Source organism: Lonchura striata, chromosome 24 (genome assembly GCF_046129695.1).
Source record: "Lonchura striata isolate bLonStr1 chromosome 24, bLonStr1.mat, whole genome shotgun sequence".
In the NCBI taxonomy this organism is placed as follows: Eukaryota; Metazoa; Chordata; class Aves; order Passeriformes; family Estrildidae; genus Lonchura; species Lonchura striata.
In genome coordinates this window covers 5,337,118-5,357,564 of record NC_134626.1, presented here as the reverse complement: position 1 = coordinate 5,357,564, position 20,447 = coordinate 5,337,118, and the positions used below count along the sequence as shown (strand labels likewise).

Here is a 20,447-nt window from a genome sequence, read left to right as displayed (position 1 = left end):
TTGGGCTAATCAGTTTACTTACTCTAATGTTGTTTTAATTTCACTTTCTCTTAAAGCTTTCCACATTCTGAATAACACCACAATCCAGTTTAAATTGGAAAAGATACCACTAGAGAAAGATTTGGATTTAACTTTTCCTCTGTGTAATGAAGACTTTGGAATATCAAGCATTATGAAAATTGAAGGGAAATTTGTGAACCCTCTTCAGGTACAGAAATGTAGTATTTCCATTATCAATATAAAAATATTTCCCTGCATAGAAGATAAGTATTTTTCAGGCCAGTATATTCAGGTTTAACATGTTAGTAGTTTAGAAATCAGATCCTAATGCACATTGTTAGAAAAGACAGTCTTAAGTTATAATAATAATGAGCAATATTTAACCTTGTTTGGGGACATTTTAGAGCTTTATGAATTAGTATAACTTTTGCTTATCTTGAACACAGAACGAAAAGTAAATGTGTCACTGTCCAAATGACACTGTCCAAACAAGTTTATTTGTAGTTGTAGTTGAAACTAAGAATTATTGTCATTACCTTGAAAAAATCTGTGCAAGAGCAGAGGTTTTAAATAGAGAAAACTGGAACTTCTAGCACTTAGGAGACAAACCATGATGGCTATGTAGAATGTTTGTTTCATATATTACTGTGTAAGCTTGGGTGGTGAATTATTTTTAACTAACTCTGTGTGGATGGTTTTTGCCCAGGAATACAAGGTATCCTATTCTAGGATCCCATCCCATCTGTTTCTGGGTGGTGTCACCTCGCAGAGCTCATACAGAAGAACTGTTTTGCTTCAGTTTTGCCTTGTACTTTGCTTTGCATTGTTATTATTGTTATTGTTATCTTGGATGAACTTAAAATTTGTGTGGTTTGGAATTCCACTTACGACTTTTAGAATATATGCATTGATTCCATTAATATAGAGAGCTCCAATGTGATAATTGTTTCTTTTCTCTACATTGTAGGTGGTGTTAGCAAAACATGTATATGAACAAGTCCTTCAGACTCTGGATAATTTAATTTACAGTGAAGACTTGAACAAATTTTCTGCCACTTCTGTATCTCCAACTAGTCTTAGTTCTCCTTCAGCATCACTTCATAGTACAGGCACAGAATTCTTGAGTGAACGGAAGGAAAATGGCTTATTCAGCCACTCTAGTTTTAATTCTGTTCCAAACAAGCCCTTAACTATCAGGGAAACAAAATCTTTTACTCAAATTCAAGCAAACTTCCACATCTCAGAGCTCCAGGTTCAGTTAAGTGGTGATCTCACACTTGGGGCACAAGGTCTTGTCAGCCTTAAATTTCAGGATTTTGATGTTGAGTTTGCCAAAGATCACCCTCAAACCTTGTCCATTCAGATTGCCTTGCGTTCCCTGCTGATGGAAGATCTCTTGGAAAAGAAACCAGACTCTAAGTATAAGAACCTCATGGTGTCCCATGGAGCACCCAAACCATCCAGTTTAGCACATAAGGAATATCTTTCACAGTCCTGTCCCTCAGTGTCCAATGCAGAATATCCAGACATGCCACGTTCCCTCCCTTCCCATATGGAGGAAGCACCTAATGTCTTTCAGCTGTACCAAAGACCAGTTTGTGCCTCCCGTAAGAAGCAAAAAGAAGATGCTGATTCTGAGTATCCTCTGACTCCACCTCCTTCTCCATCAGCAGACAGATCCAGGTTGCCCTGTGGAAAAAGTAACTTTGATGATTCATTAGTTCATATCAATATATTTCTGGTGGATAGGAAACATCCTGAATTTTCTTCTCGCTATAACAATATTAACCGTAGTGTAGATGTTGATTTTAATTGTCTAGATGTGTTAATAACTCTGCAGACTTGGGTAGTAATATTAGATTTCTTTGGGATTGGATCCACTGCTGATAACCATGCTATGAAGCCACAGCCTGAAGATACTCAGCAGACAATCAAAGCAGAAATAAATTCCTTGTCAGCTTCTCAAGTCCAAGAGCCTGTAAACACTAAGCTGGATCTAAAGGTACACTTGACGTGCAAAACAGTAATTGGATTGTCTGTCATAAAGCATCTGGTTTATAGGAACTTAAGGTGACATTTACATCATGTGTTTTATTTTCTAGTAGGGATTGTACATAAATGCAGAAACGGTACTAAGGTGTGTGTAGATGTAGTAAAAAAAAAAAGTTACAGAAAAGCAGAACATTTGCAAAATGCTTGGCTTTTTTGCTCTGTGACCCTCTCTTTAATGAAAAGGTTGCTTCAATATTAAAGACGTAACATGCTGCAATTGGCACTGTGCTGTTCTAGGTAATGTGGAGTTTATTTATGCAAAAAAAGTCTATATTTTATAAATACCATATATGTTTATACATCTATATGTACAAACATGTTTTTTGAAAAACACACTGTATGTGTATATAATATAGTCTTTGCCCAGAAGCTCTGCAGTCTAACTTATATGTTACAAAATAGAAGAAGATGAAGGTAACACTGGTGAGATTTGTTCTTGGTCTGACCATTCTGAATTGCTTGGGAGACCCATTAATGTGCAAACAAGGCAGTAAAAATGTTGTTCTCTTTCAGTGTCTCCCAGTCAGATAATTGTTTGCCATTTGTGTGTTACTGTGCAATTGTCTTGGAAAAAAGCTAAACAGGATGTTCAAGCTCTGAAGTAATGTTTTTCATACCAATTTGTTCCTGTTTTACTTGACCAGGTCCATTCTTTATCCTTAGTCCTGAATAAGACAACCAGTGAGCTTGCTAAAGCCAGTGTGGCAAAACTTGCAGCTCACTTGGAAGTGATTGGTGAGTAGATTGAAGGGCTCAGGTTGTTCACAGCTTAAAATAAAATTAGTGCACATGAGTAAAATTTTCAATGGAATTATGATTTTAAATGTTTTCCTTTTGGTCATTGGGGTTTGTGTATTTTTCCTGGGCAAAATGTACATTCTCTTCCCACTGCTTCTTCCTTTGCTTTTTTACAGTTTATTTTAAATCATGGCATCCCTCCCAGTTGTCAAATCTTTCACCATTTTAGCTGTGATTAGCTGCGATTTTAATACTTCACTTTCACAGAGTAGAACAATAGTTTTTATTACTGTTCTAGAGGAAAATGTTTCACAAATCAAAATGCTGTGATCACATGATGTGCGTAAAGCCTAGAGTGATGTGTAGGTTAAGAGAATCTTTGTAGCAGAAACATGATTTTCTTTAAACATGAGGTTTAATGGTTAATTGAATTGACTTATTTAATTACTTGTAGTGAGGCTAACCCACTAATAGAAACTTTTGGTCTGTGTTTGAGGATCCTGATTGTCTGTCCTTTGTTTTCCAGAGGGAGATTTAGCCTTGCAGGGAAGTATTGGAAGTCTGTCCTTAAGTGATCTTACATCTCATGGAGAATTTTACAGAGAACGTTTCACTACAAGTGGTGAAGAGGCACTCATTTTTCAAATCTTTAAGTATGAATTTAAACTTTTTATTACTCAGTATTAGCTAGTTACTCCATTAACTTCCAACCCCCTCCTGCAAAAAAACCCAAAAGTTGAACAAACCCAGAAGACCCAAGCCCACAACTATCAGGGCTGCATGATTCTCCTTTGGCCTCTTGGGACTTAAGAGGGACTTAGAATATTTTCAGTTATAAACTGAACTTATTTTTAACTTATAGTTGTCTTGCATTGTGTGAAGAAATGGAAAAGGAGAGGTAGCTTTTTATTTACTTCTAAAGGTGTTCTTGAGAGTATTTACATGATTGTTTGTTCCTAGCTAAAACTTTTTTTTTGAGTTGGAAGAGCTTTACAACTGATGAGATAGATTTTCCATTCCTTCTTGATTTTGGAATAAGGAGTTTGCTTTTATCATAATTTGAATTTCTTTGGTATGGTTTAAGGAATAGATTTTATCTTGTGATGTTTCCTATTTTTCCAGTTAATCAGATTAGAAATTATCCAAGTAATGTTATGGAATTAATTTCAAATATGACAACACACTGATTCAGAATTGAATGTACACATTATCTTGCAGTGGACTAGTTACCTTAAAAGCCACTGTATTGATGTAAAATCACCAAAGGTCTAACTGGTATGCAGAGATTAAAGGTACATTCCAAATGCAGAATATTTCTATTTGCTTAATTAAAACTCAGCAGCACCTAAATGTCCAAAATTTCAAAGTAATTAATACAAAACAAATTTTTCATGTCTGCAACCGAAACAGCATTAATAACATGCTGTGAACATTAGTTAAATCCTCTTTATTACTATTTTAAATGCCGCAAAACATCTAGTGCTGTTAGCATTCAGAAACACACATAATCACAGGATATGATTCTATGCAGGTGCTTTTATTGAGAGCTCTGGGAATCAGGGGTGCAGACCCAAATCTGACTCTGACATGGCATTCGAGCTGAATGTATTTTATATTCTATTGTTATATAACTTACATATTGTTCTATTGTATACATTGACATGAGTTTCTCGTCATCTCTCTTAGACCCCTGACAACAGTTTCTCATGAATGTTCTTACGATCAAACATTAATTATATTTAATTACTAAACAACCATCACATCTAACAATTATATAATTTATCATGTACTAGCTACACAGGTGCAGTTCTAGCAAGGTACAAGTCCTTCATGTACCTAGGGTATTTACTTTTCTTTTCAGGGCTTACTAAGCTTAATTTTCCATTTAACCCAAAATCCCCATGATTTTAAAACCCTTTTACTATCAGTGCTGCTTCTAAAATGTAGCTTTTTTCCTTCCAACCCTCGTGGCAGGTACGGGCGGCCGGACGCGCTGCTGCAGCGGGAGTGCGACGTGCGCGTCACGCTGCGCATGGCCTCCGTGCAGTACGTGCACACGCAGCGCTTCCAGGCCGAGGTGGTGGCTTTCATCCAGCATTTCACTCAGCTCCAAGATGTCTTGGGGAGGCAGAGAGCAGCAATTGAAGGACAAACAGTATGTCTGGGCCTTTTTGCTATTCTTCCCCAGCCTGTTTTTCGCAGTTTATGTTGATTTATGTTGATGCGTCAGCTCAAGTGAGTTGAAATGGTGAGAGGTTTCAGAGATTTGGGGTTGGTAGAGATTTCTCAGGCTCATCTTGTAGTTAAGAGACCTTACTTAGGACAGTCCTGCAGCTGTTTGAAAGTGCAGAATACCAAATTTGCACATTCCTTAAAACTTCATCACCTGATTTCTGCAGGATGCACTGAAGAGAAAGGGTCAGGGTGTTACCTTGTCTTATTCTCCACTGTTCACGAGGTGATAATACCTGAATTAGGAGAACCAAGTGAGAAGTTCTGTTCCGCTCAGGTGTACGTCTCTGATTTAGTTTGATGGCTGGTAGTCTGAGAAAATCATGTATGAATATAGAGACTGTAGGGCAAGATAGAGCATATCAATATAGAGTATATGGGACATGATGGAGTGTTGCAATAATCAGGACAGCCATAGACCACATGAGCCAATATGGGAGTAATTAATACAGTCAATGGTCTTTTAAAATAAGCTTCTCATAATAGAAGGAAAGACAGTGAATACTTGGATATGAAAGTGCTTCATTGTGCATCAGGTAGGAAGTTTGAATCTGATTTTGAAACATCTGTTCTCAATGATGGGGTTTTGCTTTTTGCAAATAATTTTTCTTAAGTAATTTGTTACGTAGTGAGCTGAATAGTGTCCTGCCTCTTTCAGGGCTGAAAGGGCATGTCACTCTTGAGTGCTGCACCTCTTGCACAGGTTTTTCCTGTTTACATCATGATACTTTTTAAATGACCCTTTATTCTCTGCCTAAAACAAGAGTTTGAGGGGTTTCTGATGCTTGCTTTGTTGTTTTTGTTTGGTATAAACTCTTACTGTACCTTAATTTTGTAAATCAAGGGGTGATGATCCTGAGTTCAGTGCTAATCAGTGGAAAAGAATCACCTGCTTATTGCAATTTTTGTAATTCTTTTTTAAATGTGTTTTTGCTCTTCCCAGGTGAGAGATAAAGCCCAGCGAGCTTCCCGAGTTCTTCTTGATATTGAGGCTGGGGCTCCTGTTCTGCTGATACCTGAGAGCTCCAAGTCTAACAGCCTTATTGTAGCTAATCTGGGAAAACTGAAAGTGAAGAACAGATTCCTGTTTGCAGGGATGCCGGGTACCTTTTCATTAAAGAACAAGGTAGGAACATTGCTTCTTAATTTAGCAGCTTGCAGTTTTGCTAGTTCTTGTGTGTTTTATTTCTAAATCAAAATTTTAAATGATTCTTAAATTTTACTTTATAGATTGATTTTATAGTTTTACTAATAAGAGTCTGTGCTAGTGTGCTGGCAAATCTCATAGATATGCCTTGCTGCTGATCATGCTGTGCTGCCCTTCCTATCTTGAGCTTCATGTCTGAGGCATTGGGGCAGAGGGGAAACTGAACTGAGTGTTTGGAGAGAACAGAGGCAATAAAGGAGGCTGAACTCACTCCATCTGCTCTGGTGACACACCTGAACGTGGGACCAGGATGGGCTTTCAGCTCACCCTTTTTGGTTACTCCAGCTGTTCACCACTCAAAATATCCAAAGTGTGAACAGCAGTAAGCAGGAGTCTGTGCTGGCTGAGACTTGTTCTAACACACTGGAAAAACAGAATTGGGTTTATATTTTTTTCTCTCTCAGTGAAAACTGAGTGTGTGTAGTTGCTTTGATGAGGTGAAACCATGGGAAAGGTTTCCAGTGGCTGTACATGTGGCAAAGCACAGGACAGGAGTGGCTGGTGCTGCTCTTGAGAGATGCAACCACAAAATCTGGGGGAAGGAAGATCCACCTTGGATGACTTTATCTAACCCATTCAACAAAATAGAGGTTGTCTGGGAACCCTCTAATTCGATTTTGAAGGGATTAGAAGTTAGATGGACTAAATTACTGCAGTGGATTTGTAGTGTGTCTGTTGCCTTCATCTGATTGGTATCTACCTGTGTCTTTGCTGTAAGGAAATAGTGGATTGTCATGTTGAGTTATTTCCTGTACTGCAGTGTGTTGATACAAGTACAGGTTTGTAAGCAGTAGACTCCTAAATTAACATTATAAGTTAAAGAAAGTATGCACAATATTTTTATTTATTATAAATAATAATAATTTTATTTCAGCCTAAAAATACTGTGTTATGTAGCACTGTAAAATGTAGGTGTTTGAAATGGAATTAGGTGGAGTTTGGCCTTTTTTTTGTTGGTTTTGTTTTCATTTTTCCTCTGTCCTATGTTTATTTTTGAGGATCGGATTTTACAAGGCAATGCATACAAGGATCCTGTTTTATTTGAGGTATTTCACATCCTTATGGCAGTGTTCAGGTGCTCCTCATTCATTCTATAAAAAAGAAAGTATTCTTCTGGAATTTAGCACTTAAAAAGGCAACTTCATTTATTAAAAATTATGTTTCTGTTCTAAAGGTTTTGCTGAATTCTGTAAGAATTGGATGCACTTTTTGTGGTGTGCTCTTTATGCATGTCTGAAGAGCTGCTAATTTGGATTTAATTGCATGAAATCATAGATTTAGAGATGATGTGATAATTTTCCTTTGCGTGTACTTCTCAGTCTTTTCTTTATAGTATGAAGTTAAATGTTAATGTCTTCAAAATTTTTTTGTTAAAACCCTTGGTTGTGTTTACAGTTAATTTTTCCATTTTTTTCTAATATTTAAAAACCATGTAAGGCAAGAAAATATTAACAATTAAAACAAGAAGAAGAAGTTTATGGTAGGAGTTGATATGACATCAGAAACTGGATACAGAAGGAAGATGAGAAATGATAGTACCAATACAGGAGTCAGGGTTTGCAAAGTGAGCAATCTTGGAGTAAGGGCTGAGTAAATCACTGAAGATGATTGCTACCTGCATGTGGAACACGAGCTTAATTAATTGAAATGATTGACAGATGAATCCCAAAACTGGCTTTGGAGTATAAAGGTGGTGTGTAAACCTCTTTTACCAGACAAATCACAGAGTGGTTGGGGCCATTCCATCACAGAAGGCTGTCAGATGGGTCAAGCAGGATTTCTGGGAAAAGAAATTTCTAATGTTGATGTGACTCTTTTTGTAGTGAAATTTGCAAGTTTTTGATGCAATACAGCTCATGGATTTCCACTGGATATGTAGTGGTGGGGAGATGTCTGAAATGTTTTACATCAATATAAATGAATTTTTCTTTTTTCAACTGTGAGAAATTTACCACTAAGTGTAGGGATTTATTCAACCTTAAACTGCAGGTGAATTTTGGGACACATTTTGGTGTGACAGCGAAGTATTTTAAGTGCAGAAAATGTGTGTGTTTAGAAGCGTTACTTCACATATTGTAATGAAATATGAAGTTGCTGATATGGTCTTGCAGAAGTAATGCCTTATATTTTTTCATCATCTGAAAAACAGCTTTAAATATTTAACAGTCTTTATTCTGCAAGAATGTTTCATTCTGTCACAGTCTTACCCTCTGTTTTGGTATTAATTTCATTTCCATGAAAGTTTTTCAGTTTTATGCAAAACCCTCTGCATTTGAAGCAGTTTCTCATTGAAAAGATTCTACAGCGTTTTGAGGAAGGTTGCTGAAATAAACTTTTTTTACAAAGAAAATGTTCTCATCTGCTGTTGAGGCTATAGGAGAAAAGTTTGGCCATTTTTTCTACAGCAGAGGATACTGGCATTCTAATAATTTGTTGCAGCTTGAAATTGGTGCATTGGTTCCTTAGAATTTAAGTCAAAAATATAATGTTAATTACAAAATTTCTTTCATTAGCAGGATTCGGTTCAATTTTCCTCTCCTATGGGAACCCCAAAGCACAATGTGAAGAAAACAAATGCTGATGAGTCCAAATTAGCAATAGAAGGATTGGTCATGAAAAAATCATCAGGAACAAACATTTCCAGGCTGAAGAGCGAGCCTGCAGTGAGCACATCGACTAAGCAGCAAGGGCAGCCATCGAAGCTGCCTGTTGTCCCCAACCCTGAGAGCCCAGGTATGTGAGAGCCTTGGGAACCCCATGGAGATTCTTCTGCCTCATGAAATAGTACAGTGACATTGCTTTGATTTTATGTGACACTGAAAAGGTATGACACTCTGGGTCTGAAGTTTGTAGATTGGAGAATAAATTACTTCTGAGCTTTAAGGCTGATTTTTGCAGCTTAAAGGATTAGGGAGTTGTAGTTCAGTTTCTGGAAGAACAGTCCTGCAAATTGGGTGTGTTTTGAGAGGCATGTTGCACACATATAAGGAGTGTACTTGGACTCCTAATTAGGAATTTAGATTGACCTGTGAATAAGCTTGGTATTGCTAGTTAAAGATATTGATGAACATGAATAAAAAAAAAGTGGAATAAATTAAAACTAAATTAAATTTCTTTTTAAAAATAGGTTGCATTAGTTTTGCACAGATTCTGGTTTTTTTCCTTAATGTGTTATCTCCTGTGTACTTGCAGAGGATCACATCTGCCTCTTAGACTGCATTGTAGTTGATCTGCAGGACATGGACATCTTTGCTGCTGAAAGATACCAGAGAGAGTATTCCAAGGCTGTGGAAGATGCCAGTGCAGATTTGAGCTTTCCATCCTACTTGGTGAGGCAGACAGGAGGAAGCCTGCTGACAGAGCCCTTCAGACTGAAGTTAAAAGTAGAGAGAAATTTGGACAAGTGAGTTTAAATGGGGTCACTTTATGCTGTCACCTAGAGCAGTGTTTTAGTATCAAGGTCTTGCCTGCTGTGTTGGAGCTCCTGGAAACCCTGAGGTTTTCTCTTTTTCTCTTTCTTGCAGAGAGCTGAGTCATGCTGTTGCAGACATTTCAATCCATGGCAACCTGTCCTCAGTGCACTGCTCTCTGGATCTGAACAAGTACAAGCTGATCCGTGGGCTGCTGGAGAACAACCTCGGGGAGCCCATCGAGGAGTTCATGCGCCCTTATGACTTGCAGGATCCAAGAATTCTTGTAAGACGATCTATGTGCAGCTGAAATTCTTTTGAAATGTCTGGGGGGTTTGCTGATCTTGCTGATGGCAGCAATATTTTAAGGATAGAGAAGCTCTAGACCAGTACTTTAAAAATGGATTGATGGTATTTTTAACTTAAAGGCCACAGTGTTGTGGAATGTAACATTTCCCCAGTAATGGTTGATGAAACCATTTGGAGAAGGACACCACACAAAAGCTGTTTACATTTTTCTGGAATGCAGGTTAATTCAGGGATCAAAGTTAAACAGATGCTCTGAAAAAGAATGTTGGTGTTTTTCGCTTTCAGACAGTTTTGAGTGGAGAAGTGTATACTTCCATGTCATTCCTCATTGACATGGTTAATGTGAGCCTGGAACTGATGGATCCAAAGGGAAAAGATGGATGCAGCTCTTTAGCCAGGTATGAACATTCTTCTCTTACTGACTACCTAAATACTAAATACTAATACTAAATATTACTGTCCTAAATATTATGCTCACATGAAAGGTACAGGGCAAGAATGGAAATAATATGTGGAATTGCAATTTAATAATGCAGTGAAATGGAGTTTCTTAATTAGAGACCAAACTGAGAGTTTGAGCTGCTCTGAAAGATGAAATGGAATGACACTGTTCAAAAGATAGGGTCTGTCTTTTCAGCTGTCCTTGAAATAACAGTCCAGCAATCAGTACTTGCCCAAAAGAAATAGTATTTTAATTAAGAAAGCAAAATGAGGGAAGGTAAAAAAGCAGATTTCTGGTATGTTGGCTTGTTGTTGTTTTTTTTTTTTTTAATCCAAAAGGCTTTTTCATCAGTGGAGAATACTATTACATTTAGCACAGATCTACTTTCTATGGGACATGATTGTAGCTGTTTTAGAAAATAAATTGAAGATTTCAGCAGTGTTCCATACTTGTAAAATAAGTGACTCCAAAGAATAAATAAACTGTAAGTCTCTTTGGTGTGTTGTTTTGCTTTTTATTCTCCCAGGTTTGATTTTAAGAAATCCAAGTTGCTTTTTGAAAGCTCTTCAGATGGAACAAAGTCTGTAAATCTGGTCTCTCATTCCATGATGGCCTTTGACACTCGTTATGCTGGACAGAAATATGCTACAGGACCCCCAAATGTTTTCAATTGCATCTTTCAGTCATCAAAGAACACCAGTAGCCCAGGAGCAATCCAGATTGAATTGCATTTCAGGTTGGTAATTCTGGGATTTGTTTGTTTTTAATAATGACATAATCGGTATTGTCCTGGTTTTACTACATCTGTTATTGTAGATAAACTTGGGGGCATTGTATTTAAATCTGATGACATTTTTGGGGTGGTACTTGATAGCTTGAAATCTGTGGTTATTCATTCTCTGGAAGTTGTTGGATTTTTTTTTTCACTTATTGCAATAAAATTTAGGTTTGAATGTGTAATGGATCAGATGAATGTTTGACTAATTAAAATCAGTAGTGCAAAAAGCTTGATAAGTCTGGCCTATCACTTGTATGTGTGCATAAAATCAGTTTGTAGAATTTTTAAGATAAGATGCACAAAAGCTGTTTCCCAGCAGGTGTCACACATGGTTTTTTGATAGCATCAAATACAGACAGAAACAACACCTCATCCAAAAACAATCTCAGTATTCTCTTCTATGTTCTGTCCTACCCTGTTTGTCTTTTCTTACCTGTTTTGATCTAATTTAGTATTTAAATTTGGAATATAAAGTATGTCAGTATTTACTTGTACTAGCATGGTGTTTTTTTGAGGAATGTTAACTGTCAAAAAGTGAGATGACTAGAGATAATTGCTTCAATTTCTGATCAGATTTGTTGACCAAGCTCAACTTTCTTACTCTCATATAAGTATGATGCCTTCTGGAACAGTTGCAGGGGTAATGTAGAAAAAAAAATTGTGAATTATTTTAGTCTAGTAGAAAATTTTAGAGCCATTTTTTCATGAAAACCAGCTAAAGAAACTTGGCAATTGAGAGGAATTTTTTTTTTAAGATTTCAGTGCTGCATTATGGTTTTGAGTTCAGAAAGAAGTCAAAGTGTCAATTTGATTAAATCTAAAATGAGATTTAACTAAAAATACACCCTAAAGAAACCCCAGATGGTTTTCACAGAACTGTTGAGTCAGTAGGCAGTTAGATTAGACACAGTTAGTGAGTTTGCACAGTACAGCCTAATCTGGTTTATGAGTGAGAGTTTCAGGAATCTTCTTCCCAACTGTTGTGATTTTAAATTTCAGCTGCAGCAGCATGTGGTCTGTTTTTAGTGGTGAGAGCATCTTTGGCAGAAGATGCAAGGGCTGGCAGAACTCAGTGATAGTGTTGTACTGGCTGGTGCCTCTTGAAATATCCTGGAGAGCCAGGGAGGGTTATAGGCTTTTGCTGTTGGAAGCAGCTCAGGCAGAGCCTGCTCCCCACTAAGGCATCACAGTTCTTTGGGGATTTTATAGTTCACAGTGTGCTGGGTTGAAAATTGTTTCATGGTATTTAAGCACTTAGATGATTTTCCAGTTAGCATGATCAAATGTAACTGGTATTCATGAAGCCAAACACTTTATCCCTCCTAGCCAGACCTTCAGAATGGGATGCTGGGAGCTCAGGCAGGCTGACATTTTTTCTGAATGACAGAGCAGCTTCCTGTGCTGCAAAATGCTGTCAGGGTATGAGAGGAAATTCGTGTTGTACGTGTTATCTTGGAGCCAGGTCTGAGTTTTGCACACAGAATGTTAGGTTTGATAAATTCGTGTTGTATGTGTTATCCTGGAGCCAGGTCTGAGTTTTGCACACAGAATGTTAGGTTTGATAGCCAGCAGGCATAAAATGTTAATTAAAAAAGGTTTTAAAATTTGAGATTTTGAAAATTAATCTTGATAATTTAAGTGTGTTAAAGGAACTTTTATTAATTTCCTGTCATTTAGTTTTTCAATTCATCTCTTGTACCATTATAGCTTAGAATTTGTGCAGTTCAGATCTATTGGGGTTCTGTGGATACAGCAAATTGTTGAATTTCAATCTGTTTAAATATATATATATATAAATGTATATATACATATATAAATGTATGTATGTATTTTAAAGGCCAGACACTGCAAACCAAGTGTATGCCTATGAAAAAAAAAAAGTCTTACTAGATACTGATAGTTGTCAGCGTGATTTTAAATATTTACAGGTTGTAAAGTTCACCTGTGTGATTCTCTCTTCTTAAAAGGTCTACTAAGGATTCCTCCAGTTTCACAGTTGTTCTGAACAATCTTCGTGTGTTCCTGATCTTTGACTGGTTGTTACTGGTTCATGACTTTTTGTGTACTCCTGGAGACACCAAGAAGCGGGAACATCCCCATCCCTCCCGGCAGCGAGCCTGCATCAGTGACACCACTGTTGTTCCCAAAACTGTGAAAAGTGGAGTAGTTACCAAACGTTCCTCGCTCCCTGTGACAGCAGAAAAGCAGCTGGAAGTCAAGGTTAATGTGACAGGTAAATATGCTCTGCTCTGATGCTTTTGCAGGAGTTTTTCTCATTAAAAGCCGTGTGTAAAGACAGGTCCACTAAAGGAAATCAAGAAACCTGCTACAAATACCTAAAGTACCTAAAGTATTGCCAACTACCCTGTTAATTAGCTATTTGTCCTTTTTTTTTGTTAAGGAACTGAATTTGTGGTTGTTGAAGACATGTCCTGCTTCGATACCAACGCAATTATTCTGAAGGGAACAACTGTTCTCACTTACAAGCCCAAGTTGTTAGATCGTCCTTTCTCTGGCAGTTTGTTTGGCATTGAGGTAAGAAAAATAAATTTGCTTCTGTATAACATGTAAAATTAGAGGAGTTTGTGAAGATACTTTACTATAAATATCTATACAAAAGGAATAGTCCACAGATGCTTTCTGAAGTTTGTTGGTTTCTTATCAAATGTCCTCATTTTACAGCAGCTTTGAGAATAATTTTATATTGTTTCTGTTAAAACATTGTAAGACTTGACTGTAGCCTCAAAATATTGCTAGTTCTTGCCAGACCTGTTACTTCAGTTCATAATTTTTTAAAAATAATTTGCAATTTTTAGGTGTTTTCATGCCGGTTAGGAAATGAGCAAGAGACTGCACTGTCGATTATTGATCCAGTACAGATTCATATGGAACTTATTGGGAATTCTTCCTACCCAATTGGTTCAGGACTGCTGGATGCTTTCAATAGTGAAGATTTCCCTCCTATTCTAGAGGTAATATTAAAGGCCTGAATAAAACTATGCTGTAGAAAATACTAGCAGAGATATTTTTATGCCCAAGGATTCAATAGAAGACTTTCAAATGCACAAGAAGAGAGTGAGGTAACTTTTCCCCTTAAATGGAAAAGGAAAAGAAAGAAGCATGTAGAAAATGGTTTATAGAATATGTTACAGAGATTAATAGTGGGGGAAAGAAATGGGCTGATTATGTAAGCTGTAAGGTGTTAGATAGTTACTAATACCTGAAAGGAAATAATAATTTTCTGTATTTTCTGTTTCTAATTGTTAGGACATATTAGAGGGGATTTATGTTTAAAGACTTTTTTTACCATTATATCAAAGTAAAACTTCTTTTCCCTGAGATGTAATGCTTTTGGCTGTTGGTAAATAATAACAAGTTTGATAAATTTATTATTGGATCTTTAAAACAGCATGGTGATCATCTTGTAACACTAAATTTTGTCTTTCTTTGGGAAAAGCTTTATTAATATCTGAAGTATTAAAAAAATTGTATGGAAAAAGGCAAGTGAATCTTATGTTCTCATTTTTCATTTAGATTCAGTTGCAAGCCCTGGATATCAGACTGTCCTACAATGATGTTCAACTCTTCCTGGCAATTGCAAAGTCAATTCCCCAGCAGACAAGTGCAGCTCTGCCTGACTCAGCTGCCTCAAGTGCTGGGAATGCTGCTGATGCCTCCAGCTCAGCACTGGGGCATGAGAACTCCTTGGCACATGAATCCAGGGATGGATCCAAACGTGTGCTGGATCCTGTTCTTGGTATGTTTTCAACTTTTGCAGTGAAGCCATTCTTTATATCTAAGGGAGCTTTCTGCAAGGTGAAACTAATCTATATACTTAACACAAAAGATGTTGGTATCTTCATGGTGTAAGAGCCTTTGTTGGTTGGAACTACCTAATAATGGCATTGTCCTGATGATACTATAAAGAACATAAAAGCAGGGCTGAATCATATGCTTTTGCTATAGTTGCAGTCTTAAATAAAAAATCCCCCATTTTTCATACAGATATGTCTTGATTTTAGAAATGAAAATAAGTAGGTAACTGTTAAGGATTTATGTCTGGTTAACTGTTAATTCCAGAAGTCCAGCTGGCTCGCCTCCAGGAGCTGGGATTCAGTATGGAAGATTGTCGTAAAGCTCTTTTGATCTGCCAAGGTAACATCAGATATTCTTAGCAGGGGTTTGCACATTGTTCATATTACCTTAATTGCAATTAAGTAAAGCCCTTAGACTGTCAGGTGGCTATGCACAGGCACTCTTTCCTTCTTTAGAACATCTTTTGCTCTGTGCTGGTCTGTAGTCTTAAACATTCTTTTTCTTGTTCTTCTACTGTGTAAAATCCACCACTCAAGGATTCTTTCTGCCCTTTGGGATGTCATGTGTGGGGTGCTTGAGAGAATTTTTGTTTGGGAGTTTTGGTTGTGTTCAGGTTGGTAATTTTTATTTTTAATTTCTTGCTATTTCACATCTCTTCCTCTTGAGAGCGTGTGTTTTCATCTCTCCCTTTAAAAATCATATTTCTCTAGTTCTACTTGCAGTTCATGATAAGAAAACAAAGCATTGCACAAGTGATTCTTTTTCCTTCAGCACTATCATACTTCCCACCTTATATATAGGCATGCATAATGTTACAGATTTTTATTACCTTTGCAAGCTTCAAAACACATTTCTTACTCTTAGGATATACCAATGTCTTTATAATTTTCTCATATTTATGTTACAAAACATAGCATATTCAAGTACTGCTGAGAATATTTTCTTAAGAGAGAGGGAGTTAGTTTTCTTCTATATGATTTTTACTAAAGTACATGTCTTTGAGAAAGTAGGTGATGATTGATTGGTTGTTTGCTTTTATCTAAGGTGACTTGAAAAAAGCAGCAAGTTGGTTGTTTAAGAATGCTGAACCTCTGAAATCAGTTTCCCAGACTTCTGGTCGAGATAGCCAGGGGATTTTGCCTTTCCAGTTCATCTCTGGAGTGGAAATAAATGCAGAAAGTATCTGCATCTGCTTTATAGATGACTGCATGGACTGTGATGTTCCCCTGGCTGAAATAACCTTTTCATGTGAGTATCTGGTTCTGCCTTGGCATGAAATGATTGTCACTTCTGGGTGTGTTCAGCATCATGCTCTTGTTTGTCAGGACCTGTCAAATTTCAACTGACAGTGTCTTGGTGGTGGTTGTGTGGGATATTGGGGGTTCCTTTTTCTTTATTTCTGTTCGGTTTTAGTTTTAAGAAGATGACAGTCTTTGTAGGGTTAAGATTCTGGTTTCCCCTTTTTACATCACATAACAAATGAAATCTGTCCTGAGCAGAATACTAGGGAGGCTCTGTATTGTAAGGTGTGGCTGTCTGCAAAATGTTATTGGAAGAGTATTATGATAAGCTTTTTGTACCATTTCAGTTTAAAAGACAGGACAAACCTTCCAATTCTTACTTGACTATTCACAAAACCAGGAAGTTTGATTGTTTTGCATTACTTTAAATTTCACTTTTTTTCCCCACAGGTTTGAATTTTCTCCAGCATTTGAGAACCAGCCCTGAAGGCTATGCTCGTTTTACCCTGTCTGGAGATTATTACAACCGTGAGCTTTCAGGTGAAATATCTAGGGAGTTGTTCTTTTCTTATTTAAGTTCAGGAAACAGCCTTTTCTACTACAGGAGGCTGAAGTTTACCCACTATGAAATGCCTCTAAGGGAGTAGGGAAAGGTTGACTTTTGGGACTGTGTGTGTGTGAGACAGTGTGATCCTAGACAAGATATCCTGATTTAAGATCAGTGGGAAGGATGTGGAAAGTGGAGATTGGGCTGATATGAAGTGGCACTCAGGTTTTCAAATGGAATTGCATAAAATGGTTATCCAGCAAAATAACATTTTATAAAAAGCTGCCTCTGCATTCTCTTCTCTCTTCTCTTTAATTGTTTGGTGGATTCAGTTTATTCATTTCAGGAAGGAAAACCATGTGCAGACAGGTGTTTAGGCTGAAGACAAAGGATCAATATAAGGAGACCATCACAATTTATGTTTTAGATACGAAAAAGCAAGTTAGGCCTCAATACAGGCCAGATGCTGACAGAAGAAGTAATCTAGTTGTGTGGGTTTTTTCAACTTAGAAACTAAATTTTTAAATTTCACTGGTGACAAGCACTCAGGAATTATCTGTCGATAACAAGGTTTTTTTTTGTTTTAAAAATTTGTTTTTAAAACTATGTAGGGTGATGTTTTTAATAGCTTCTAGACCTTTATCTTTTGAGATACGGAATAATCACCACCTTAGTCTATAATTGTGTGAAAATCATTGTCAAAGCTATTTGAGAGCTTAACTCCAGCTAGCTTAAATATAGAGCAGTAGTTGCCTTCTAGTGCTTTAACTGGAACTAAGATATTTCTGCAAGACCCTACATACAGTATACATGGTCTAAATGGAGGAGCTGGACCAAATTTGCATTAGGTATTAAATTAAATCCATAGCCTTGCGACTTCATCTTGAGCACAGATTAAAAGTAAAGGATCACAGTAAAGTAAAAGGATGTTGAACACAGATTAAAAGGCCAGTGTGGCCTCCAAGAGTGCAGCAAAGATGATGGTTTGTGTTTCCCTCAGGTTGGGAGCCATTTATTGAGCCGTGGCCATGTTCAGTGTCTTGGCAACAAGAAGCTTTGAGCCGCCTCCAGCCTTCCCGCCTGAAGCTGGAAGTGAAGGCCAAGCCACGCCTGGATATAAACATTACCTCTGTTCTCATAGGTATGTGGGAATATTCCCTGAGAGCAGCACTCTGCAGTCTGCTTTTCACTCCTGAAAATGACAGACATCTTTAATTAAAGTGCTGCTGGCATCCCGTGGAGGAAGTGGGATTGGCCCAATGCCCTCCATACTTTCCAGGATACTGTACCAGGTGTGTGTTTAGGCAGCCTATGTTCTATCAGATGTTGTGAAAGTGTAAAGACATGAGCTGCATATGTTAGAGGTTAGTAGGAATTCTTTCTCTGGTCATATGAATTCTATAAAATTTGTATGGTATTTTAAATTTATTTTTAATCAGAAACAGGCTTTCATCTAAAGCTTTCTGTACCTCATAGGGCTTAAAAATATTTTGATAAACTCATCATTTTTCAGTACATTGACAGGTATAGTGGCGAGCTACTAATTTCTGTTCTTTGGTCTCTGAGCACCTGAACTGTCAGTGACCCACATTAGGAAATCAAAATATTTTCTTCATCAGTAACCCCAGTTTCATGTGAGCTTCTGCATCGTGGATCTCTAATTGTGTGCCTTTCCCAGGAATATTCCTGTTCATTCAGAATTATTTGGTGGGTGCAATAAAAAAAATGCCAGCAGCTGAACTTGTAGATGTAAGAGAAAAGCCTTCCTTGGTCTTTCTCTCCCAAGGAGAACCTGGGGGTTTGGCAGAAAGAGGGGGAGGCTAGGGTGGCAGGAGGAGAAGAAAATCAATGATTCCTAAGATGGTGCTTTTCAAAGGCAGTGATAAATAAATGGTGAGGCTGGTTTGTGATTAATATTGTGCCAGAGGACTCAATTGGTGTCTTGATATTTATGCAGGAATGTGTATATGCCTCTTAAAGCAAACCCCAAAACCCCTAGGAAGTACTTCTAACATGAAAATATCTAAGGTTAATTGCCTCAGCAGGGAAGACTCTTAGTTTGACACAGGAGTGTCTTAAGCACATGAAATTCCACTGACAGTTTTTTAAAAAAATAAAATCTTAGGGCTATATATATATTTTTTTAAGACCCTGCTGTGATTTTATGAGCTCTTGTTTGTCTCTAACTTATGTGACTGGGAGAAAAAGCAGCAAAATGAAACTTCTGCTGTTAAAGTGGAGTAACTTGAGTGTGATGAATTTAACACGCTTCCCAATGCCTTTGTTTACTGCCACCTTGAAGACACTGCCTGTCTGTGCTTACATTCCTCCAGAGCAATACACATGTACCAAGCAGTCCTGGATGGAAGATTACTGTAAACAGGACAAAGAGGTGAATGTAATCAGCTCAGAAGACTGGATGGGTTCTTCGGTGGATCCCCCATGTTTTGGACAGAGTATGTTGGTCATTAATCACACTTTATTTGAAACAGACCTGACACACACGGTCATCTGTCTAATGTATTACAAACATAAGTATTTTGACTTCACAGAATACAGTGATTTGTTAGATATGTTTGGCAAAAAAAAAAAAAAAAAAAGACAAAAAAGCTGTCTTCTGTTCAATTATGTCCAATTATTTTAAAACAAAAAGCTTTCTGGGTGCTTAGCTTTGGGTAAGAGCTTTGCACTGCTAGTTCTGCTTCCTTTCTGTCTGCCACTCTCAGTTAATGAGTGAATCTCATGTCAAGGATTAAATCAGAGTGTAGATTTTTGGCTGTGTGCAGTTCAGAGAGGATCTTTTTGTACCCTGAAGACCTAAATAAATGAGTTTCTGGAAAAAAATACTGTTTTCTTTGTAAAATAATCACCTGAGTAATAGCTCTCAATGTGTGGCAGGTCTTTTCAGCTTATTTTCTCCCAGAGTTCCTTCTGGAAGGAATTTTATCAATTCAAATGCCAGCTTAGTGTAAACAAACGAGTATAAACTCACGATTGCATGATGGGTATCTTCCCTTATGCATGCAGGGGAAGATCTACCTGTATTTGTTTGGATTTTCTTACCTGCTGACTTTGTCTTTCCTGTCTGCCAGGCCTTCCTCTTGTCTACCTTAGAACTAGGAGTACAGCCAGTTTGACTAACCTAGAGCATCAGATCTATGCTAGAGGTACTGTACAGCACACAGACACCAAAAGGTGGTTTTCTTCTTTGGAAGGCTCTTGCACAATAAATACTGTGCTGTATGTAGAACTTACTGGTAGATTGGCCTCTATATTTAAAAATAATCAAAACTGAAAAACCCTGAAGCCAAATAATACAACAGCTGCTTTTCTTTAATCTGCTAAATTTAGTATTTTGTTGTGTCATTCTCTGGGTTCTTCAGAAAAGAATGGAGAAATATAACCCAATATAGGAAAACTGTGAGGAAGGCTGTATGAATTGTTGACTATTCAGTATCCCTCTTCTAGAGGACAGTACAGTGGGATTAAAAATAGCATAATAATAGCCCAGTATTTAATTTATATTCAGAAAATATCCACCATTATATTCAATGTACATATTAAAAATAGCATAATAGTATCACAATATATAATTTATATGAAAAAATATCCACCATCATATTCAATATACATATTTATACCTAATTTAGAATATTTAGGTACTTAAAACTTTCA

The 20,447-nt window shown here is 37.2% G+C and overlaps 1 protein-coding gene across 5 annotated transcripts in view; it reads left to right on the top strand.

Moving 5' to 3' along the window:
• VPS13D (vacuolar protein sorting 13 homolog D) overlaps nucleotides 1–20,447 on the top strand; it is a 98,152-nt gene that overhangs the window by 16,806 nt on the left and 60,899 nt on the right. For 4 of the 5 annotated variants that reach the window (XM_021542048.2, XM_077788161.1, XM_077788160.1 and 1 more), the window contains 21 exons: nucleotides 57–208; nucleotides 968–2,002; nucleotides 2,697–2,787; nucleotides 3,317–3,443; nucleotides 4,765–4,945; nucleotides 5,966–6,148; nucleotides 8,743–8,962; nucleotides 9,422–9,632; nucleotides 9,754–9,925; nucleotides 10,234–10,346; nucleotides 10,917–11,126; nucleotides 13,136–13,401; nucleotides 13,570–13,703; nucleotides 13,985–14,140; nucleotides 14,703–14,925; nucleotides 15,249–15,323; nucleotides 16,029–16,232; nucleotides 16,676–16,765; nucleotides 17,773–17,913; nucleotides 19,106–19,228; nucleotides 19,865–19,939. In XM_021542048.2, the coding sequence (XP_021397723.2) occupies nucleotides 57–208; nucleotides 968–2,002; nucleotides 2,697–2,787; nucleotides 3,317–3,443; nucleotides 4,765–4,945; nucleotides 5,966–6,148; nucleotides 8,743–8,962; nucleotides 9,422–9,632; nucleotides 9,754–9,925; nucleotides 10,234–10,346; nucleotides 10,917–11,126; nucleotides 13,136–13,401; nucleotides 13,570–13,703; nucleotides 13,985–14,140; nucleotides 14,703–14,925; nucleotides 15,249–15,323; nucleotides 16,029–16,232; nucleotides 16,676–16,765; nucleotides 17,773–17,913; nucleotides 19,106–19,228; nucleotides 19,865–19,939 (4,182 nt within the window). The remainder of the gene's footprint in view (nucleotides 1–56; nucleotides 209–967; nucleotides 2,003–2,696; nucleotides 2,788–3,316; nucleotides 3,444–4,764; nucleotides 4,946–5,965; nucleotides 6,149–8,742; nucleotides 8,963–9,421; nucleotides 9,633–9,753; nucleotides 9,926–10,233; nucleotides 10,347–10,916; nucleotides 11,127–13,135; nucleotides 13,402–13,569; nucleotides 13,704–13,984; nucleotides 14,141–14,702; nucleotides 14,926–15,248; nucleotides 15,324–16,028; nucleotides 16,233–16,675; nucleotides 16,766–17,772; nucleotides 17,914–19,105; nucleotides 19,229–19,864; nucleotides 19,940–20,447) is intronic. The other variant, XM_021542051.2, reaches the window with a different exon arrangement.